This window comes from Engraulis encrasicolus, unplaced genomic scaffold (assembly GCF_034702125.1).
Source record: "Engraulis encrasicolus isolate BLACKSEA-1 unplaced genomic scaffold, IST_EnEncr_1.0 scaffold_27_np1212, whole genome shotgun sequence".
Lineage (NCBI taxonomy): Eukaryota > Metazoa > Chordata > Actinopteri > Clupeiformes > Engraulidae > Engraulis > Engraulis encrasicolus.
The window spans coordinates 122,501-130,000 of record NW_026945566.1 but is presented as its reverse complement, the minus strand read 5'-3'; the positions used below and the strand labels follow the sequence as shown (position 1 = coordinate 130,000).

General features: G+C 44.6%; 1 protein-coding gene across 1 annotated transcript in view; it reads left to right on the top strand.

Moving 5' to 3' along the window:
* LOC134442992 (ephrin type-A receptor 4-like) overlaps positions 1-7,500 on the top strand; it is a 73,764-nt gene that overhangs the window by 425 nt on the left and 65,839 nt on the right. Inside the window, exons 2-3 of the mRNA XM_063192934.1 lie at positions 1,652-1,719; positions 6,963-7,271. Coding sequence (XP_063049004.1) covers positions 1,652-1,719; positions 6,963-7,271 — 377 coding nt within the window. The remainder of the gene's footprint in view (positions 1-1,651; positions 1,720-6,962; positions 7,272-7,500) is intronic.

The following is a 7,500-nucleotide window of genomic DNA, read 5'->3' as shown; positions in this document are numbered from 1 at the left end:
TCGCCTGTCGTCTCTCACTCTGAAAACTACAGTCAGCCTTTGCTTTTTTGTCCTGCACCTTTTTTTCCTGGGATGGATGGATGTGCACAAGCGTCACCTTCAACTGTCTGCTGGATGTACAGCTACCTCGGACTAGACACCTCGATTAGTAGGCTACAGATATAGCTGGCGATTTTGGTTGCTTGCATAATACAAGCATAGCCTACTGAACAACAGGGCTCTGAATGAGCACCAGCCAAGCGGCCAAATGCTGGTGAAATTTCAGTTTGGCTGGTGGTACAGTTACTTTGACCCAACAGTGAGGTTGTATTTGGCTCGTAATATCAGAATCTTTTAGCCATTTTGGCTGGTGATGAAGAAAGTTATAGGATAACTTACAGCAATGCTGAACAGATCCGTTATTCTTTGTGAAAAAGAACACAGGCTGTTCGCTGCAAGCAACACAGATGCTCCGATCTCCAAAGTGCAGCATCGCTTTGTAGGAAACTGCAGCAGCACCTCGGAATCTAAATCGCTAAAGTTTGGAGAGCAGTGCAGGTCGCCGTTTGTTTAAACCGCTTTGGTAAACAAAGTGGTAGAATTTTCACAAATAATTTTATTTGAACACACTGACAAGAAGCCGTTGTCAAAAGTTCACAAAAAAAGTGATGAAATCCTGACAGTGTGCCATTTAGGATAAAAACGGACGGCGGTTTCTCCCGTGTGTGTGTGACAGAAAACGCACTTGTTTGGGAATGTAAATGCAGTCGTCAAAATGGACACGGTTGAGAAATTGGGTTATAATGGCAAAATAATCGGCATAGAATTGCAATTCACTGGGAATCTTCTGCGCTTACAGTCCAGTGTCTAGCCTACTTGTAAGGGTAGGGGGGTACTTTTGTCTCCACAAAATCTCTTGCTAGGACAAGGTATGGTGGCCTACTTTGTAGGGCAGCCTGAGTAGGCTAAAAATCTTCATGGTGAGAACACAGTTCCCCATCATGTAAAACTATGGGCAAGATGTCGTGTTAAGATAACTCGGGTAAACCTAGGCCTGGAGGCTACCCCAAAATAATCGCTCAGAATTATGAAATTGGAATTAAGATAAAGATCCAACCCAATTACAAACGACACATCATAGTTATGGTAGGCTAATTGTCTGGATAAGGCATCAGGTTTATCATATCGTAAAATAGCACACGTTTTCTATCCCACATGGTCAAGGTAAAATAATTTATAGCCTAATTTGTGCAATGCCTGCGGCCCAAAATGGTTGGCTGCAGCATTTTGGGGGGGGTGTCATGTCCTGTGACCATTCTCACATAGGCCTACTATTTGAAAACAAAATGTGTGGATATTTCACTCTATTCCTATATAGTCAGCGCACATACACTCTTCAGGCGAATTTTTAATTCGTTATCAGAAGATCTCATCTCATCTCAGTGCACAACGACGAAGCATTTTACAGTCTGCATCAGCATAAGCAACCCGCATAATTTAGAGAGGAAAAAAATAAGCGTAGGTGGATACGAAGCTGGAATGGGCCTGCGGAGCCTTACTGCAAGCCCCCAACGGAGCTAACCGGTAATCTTTAATAATGTCTTGGTGCATCACATCACATCACTCTCTTCTGATACCTGTCCTCTCCTGTCCTCTCTCATCCTGTCTGCAGTGACGTTACTGGACTCCAGAACAGTACAAGGCGAATTAAAATGGGTTGCGAGTCCGACGGAAGGAGGGGTGAGTACAATGGCACAAACACACACACTGAGGAGAGAAGGGAAGAGGAGAGGAGGGGGTATGCGCTTAGGCTACCCCGAAAAAGCCTACTGTATGCGCACAGGCAGTTACAACAACACCGGGGCCACAGGGTCATACGGTGCCAACGGCTGTCTGTCTACCCCGAGATTCCAGTTCTATAAATAAATAAGCAGCCCAGGCCCCAAACAGCGAGAACGCGCAGACCTTGTTGTGAGGGGGGCGAAGCGGTGTTCAGCATAAACTGCTGGTTTTTAATCGCCCAGAAGCTGGTCTGGCTATTTAGAGATGCGGGATATGTGTTGTTGGTGTCTGAGAATGCACAAGTTCGAGTGTGACTGTGAATAGCTGAGCACACGGGTTTAGAAATCCTTTAGATAGGCTATGTAATTAAATAAATAATTAGGCTATACATTAGGCTATACATATATCTCACCATTTTACTGCGATCAGAACGACACTATGGCATAGCCTAGGCCTATATGCATCAGCGCGCATTGTCAAGGCCCCGCGCTTGCTGTCCCACTACACCGAGGCTCCCCGAAATTCTAAAATGTCTGCCGTTTCCCAGCTCACTTGAACAAATCGCAGTGGGCATTTTTTTCTCATTGATATGAAAAACAACTTCAACCATACCATGTCAAAAATACAGCCCTACATAATTTAAATTTGACCCTGCCAATCAGTTGGCAAGTTAACACTTCTTTATGACTTGTTCTGAAATTATTGTGCGTAAAATGAAGGTGCGTAAAGTGAAGGAAATGCTTTTTAATTATACTTGCTCAGGCCTTATAAAGTTTTTAACCTTACAGCCTTAGGCCTTATTCACTTGTCCAAGTTGCTATGTGCTGTTGTTAGGACTATTCAGAGTTGAACTTCTCGTGTTTAAAAAGGTATTTTGCTTGGCATCGTCTGGCATGTGGCTGTGCGCTAGTTCACTTCGCTCGGGCTTTATCGTGAACTTGGCATTTCTTTCTTGTTTTTAAATAGCGATCCTTCCTCTCGGTCGTTTTTATCTCACCCAAGCGCGTGATTGACAGGGTCCTGGCAGAGCCGTCAAGCCGTTATTCAGGCTTTGATTGCGAATTACCCTCCTTCTTCTCGCACTCTCTCGGGGTGGAGTGTAACAGCTCTATCGCACTCACTGGCAGCTGGGTTTTCTGTCTCTTGACTTACAAAGAGGAAGAAAGAGAGAAGAAAAGCGAGCCTCATATAGTCCATGACAGGCAGCCCCTTTTCAAAACACCCTGCCTGAATTCTACACGGCTCATCCTTTAGCTCTCACCAGCAGGAAGTAGAAGGGAACTTTTTGGAGATGCTAGTTATTACAGCTTGTTAATAGGGAAGTAATGGCAGCGAGGGAAAGTGACATTGATGAGAGAAGGAAGGAGGGAGGGGGGAGTTGTACCCATGTGTCCTTTGTTTCCAAATGCGTGCTATTGGGAAGAGCACTCAATGCCAGGCTCACAGGCCTGTTATAATAATGCAGCTCCAGACACACGGTCACTATTTTCGTCTGAGCTGTGCAATATTAAGAAGATGGCTCCTAACTGTGCTGCAAAAGGGTTACAGAAATTATTTCCCCCCCTCGCCTTTGTGCGGCTAACAGCGAATGACATCGTGGTCTTTCTTTCTTACAAACACAATAGTTTTAAACATTTAAGGGCACAGCACGGATTTGAAATGGGCATGAAATATTTAGCCCAACGTCCTTAGTGTCTGTGCTGAAAGAGAGGGCCTATTACAGCTAATGCAGTGCTAAAAGTAGATGTATGTGTTCAGAGGAGAGCAGACGTATTTCTATAACCTTTAAGAGTGTACCGTCACACCGGTGTGACGGGAATGTTCGGACAGTGAAAGTTCTATAGAATTCTGGGCGTCATTCAATACAATGTGGAATTGTAGAATCTTGCATTGTTATAGAACGCATTCTTTTTATAGAATGCTCAAAAACTCACACTCTTAAAGGAAGGGTCATGTGAAAGTGCTGAGGGAGAGAGGATTTAGTGTAAACAGTATCCCTCTGAGGTAGGGGGACGTGTAATGCCATTACGGGCTCCAGAACGGTGTCAGATATTTCAGTAACAAATCTCGTCGGCACCTTTTCCCATCCATCTTTACCTCAACAACACAAAAACCAGGTGCCTCAAATTACAAGATCGTGGTGTCTCATTATCTCGGCGTAATCAAAGGCCTTTGGCAGGCGCCTTTTCAATCAAATTCAGCTGGGATGCAAAACAAAGAGTTTGCCACCTGCTGAGAGAGAGAGAGAGAGAGAGAGAGAGAGAGAGAGAGAGAGAGAGAGAGAGAGAGAGTAGAGAGAGAGAGGTTCCATTGGCCCATTGTTTCCTGGTTCTATTATGGCCCCCCTTAGGCAGACCTAGGCAGACCTAAGGACTGTTCTATTCAATGCTAGGAGCATTATGACACCCCCCTTTAGGCAGACCGGAACCTGGTCGCATTAGGTGCCCATAGAAACCTATTATGTTGGCATATCTCTATAGAATATCTCTGGCGAGAGAGAGAGAGGGAGAGAGGAGGGGGTGGTTGGGTGGATAGCAGCGAGAGAGAGAGAGGGAAAGATGGACAGCAGAGAGAGAGAGAGACAGAGAGAGAGAGAGAGAGAGACGTGTCATAAGCTCTTTTCATACTGTACAGTCAGTGCTGTACTGTGGTGTGAAAGGAAAGGCGAGGGAGCTCTGGTGTGTTCTCTACACGTCATAGTCATCATGTCAGAGCAGGGCCGACCCAAGGCATAAGAGGACTATGCGATAGCTTCGGGCAGGGGTTCTCAGCCTTTTTTGAGCAAGCGCCCCCATTGCCTCATCAAGCCTCCCAACGCCCCCTTGACCTAATCATAAACCTGACAACGCCTCCTTTATTATAAAAAAAAATAAATGGACTAATGCCCCCAATCAATGGCAACTAAGCACCGCCCTCTCTCAACTGTATCCTTCTCAATGCCCCCCTAGAGCTCCCCAAAGCCCCCGTTGAGAGACACTAGCTTTAGGCGAAACTAAGATATTCCTGCCTTTCCTGTACCCCCCTTTAAATGGGTCTCTGTTTGAAAAATGATGCTCCAAGAAGTGCAGTGGATGATGGGTACACAATCTACTAGCCTGATTATCATCGACTTTCAAATCTCTTCGAGACTTGGTCTGACCAAGAGCATAACAATTAACATTTCCCAAACGGCATTTCCCAAATGGCCTCCCTTGGTTTGCGAATGATTGTTTGCTTCCCAACAAAGTGGGAGGAGTTCCCGTATTTGCTGGAACTCAGAAAGTACTTGCGTTGACTCTTGACCTGGGCTGCGTTTCCCAAAAACTCTTAAGTCGTACTTAAGCTTAAGTAGTACTTAGGTATGAGGGGCCGCCTAGGCAATATGTCAGAAATAGGTCTCAAATCATCATTACAAGTTTATAAATACACTATTTTACCTCGCAGATGCACTTGGCACAACCATTTTATTTGCATGTGCATGGGGGGATGATTGCTTAGGGCCCCATAAAGGCTTGGGCCGGCCCTGTGTCAGAGCCCTGTTTAAAATTGATACTGTATCTCGACATGTCTCAGAAGATTAAACCAAATGCCAAAATTGCTAAGCAACCAGACTGGACTGCAAGAGACGGAGGCATTTATGACCTTATTATTACAGGCAGTCAGTGGGGGGTTGACTGTGTTATAAGAGAGGCACAGGCCTACGGTCCTCAAATTTAGCTGATTTTGTCAAGTGTCCAAAGAATGAATGTTACCAGAGTAACATAGCTGTCACCACGCTCCACTTCATTCCGCCATCATCTTTAATACAGTAAACAAAACAATATGTGTGTGTGTATGTGTGTGGTTTTTTTGACAGTATTGTGTTGTTCTGGCTTCAGTCCTCTTTGATGTAACAATCTAGCCAGGCCGTGCCCTCCCAGTGACGCAACAGCTTCAGCGTTGCTACCAGTCAGGTCAAGAGTCAATGCAAGTACTTTCTGAGGTCCCGCAAATACGGGAACTCCTCCCACTTTGTTGGGAAGCAAACAATCATTAGCAAACCAAGGGGGGGCATTTGGAAAATGCCGTTTGGGAGATGTTAATTCTTATGCTCTTGGTCAGACCAAGTCTAGAAGAGATTTGAAAGTCAATGACAATCAGGCTAGCAAAGTAGCAACCCCAGAACGGCATCTCTGATGTAATAATCCACTGTCAGATGTCTGTGTGTTAATGCCAGCCCTGTGTACGTTTATGTCTATGTCCTGGCATGGGATAGAGAGAAAAACATAATTTCAACTTCCTTGTATGACTTGTGCATATAAAAGAAATGGTTATAATTAACTTGGCGCTAGGGGTGGGCGGTATGGCCAAAAATGTATACCTAGGTATAATTTTAGCCACGGTATATATCACGGTATATATCACGGTATTGTACATTTGTGTATAAAATGTTAAAATTAAGCGCCATAAACACCATTTTTTTGCATTTTATTTTTTGGAAATGACTGGTCAGACATTGTTGTATCTTCTATGTGGGAATTCTTGTCATTCAAATCATTTGAAAACATATTTTTAAACTTTTAATCTATAACTCTACATCTACAGGTCGCAATGCGCTATGGCGGTAGACGGTATAAGACAAAGTCTCTATCATGGATGAAAAAATACCGCACACGATATTATATCGCGGTTACCGCCCACCCCTACTTGGCGCCAGCGTCAAACGTATGACATAACAGTGTCATAATAATGTCAAAGTGTTATGTCTGACACAGTTATGGGCAAGTCATAAAACATGATCTCAATGTGTTTTATGGTCATAGCCAAATGTCACTTAATGACAGTCATTAAGTGTTTATGACCCTGAGATAATGTTTATGATTGCGTTATGACACAATTGTTACCAAAGAAACTGGCAATAAAAGCTGCCTTTACTTCTTGACTTGTGATAATTGAAAGTAAAGTCCGCAACATAAAGCTCCCATATTCTTATTATAATTTGACATTTCGAAACGTCACATTAAAATAAGAATAACGGGAGCTTGGTGTCGCGGACTTCACTTTCAGTTTTCATGTGATTTTGCTGGTCCTGCACCAAAAACCTTTTTTGTTTTTTAAGATGGATGTGCATGCTTTTTTCTTGTGTTTTTTTCTACAATTTGACTTGACCTGTGTGTGTGTGTGTGTGTGTGTGTGTGTGTGTGTGTGTGTGTGTGTGTGTGTGTGTGTGTGTCTCTTGGCAGTGGGAGGAGGTGAGCATCATGGACGAGAAGAACACGCCCATCCGGACCTACCAGGTGTGCAACGTCATGGAGCCCAACCAGAACAACTGGCTGCGGACCGACTGGATCCCGCGCGGCGCCGCCCAGCGCATCTACATCGAGATCAAGTTCACGCTGCGCGACTGCAACAGCCTGCCCGGCGTCATGGGAACCTGCAAGGAGACCTTCAACCTCTACTACTACGAGTCCAACAACGACAAGGAGCGCTACATCCGCGAGAACCAGTTCAACAAGATCGACACCATCGCCGCCGACGAGAGCTTCACGCAGGTTAGCCCTGTGAGCAGTGCCATTACAAATATTATTGGATTTAGAATTTTTTCTATAAAAGGTTGAGTTCTCATTATGATGTCATAAGGACTTTGCCAGATTTTTAACACTATGGGGGGTTCTATGGGAGCTGTAGAGTGTTAGAGTAAAAATTCTTGAAGAGGAGAGTGCTGTGGCTCAGCGTGCTAAGCCCCCCACATTTGGGCTAACGTTGCCTACGGGGACCTCA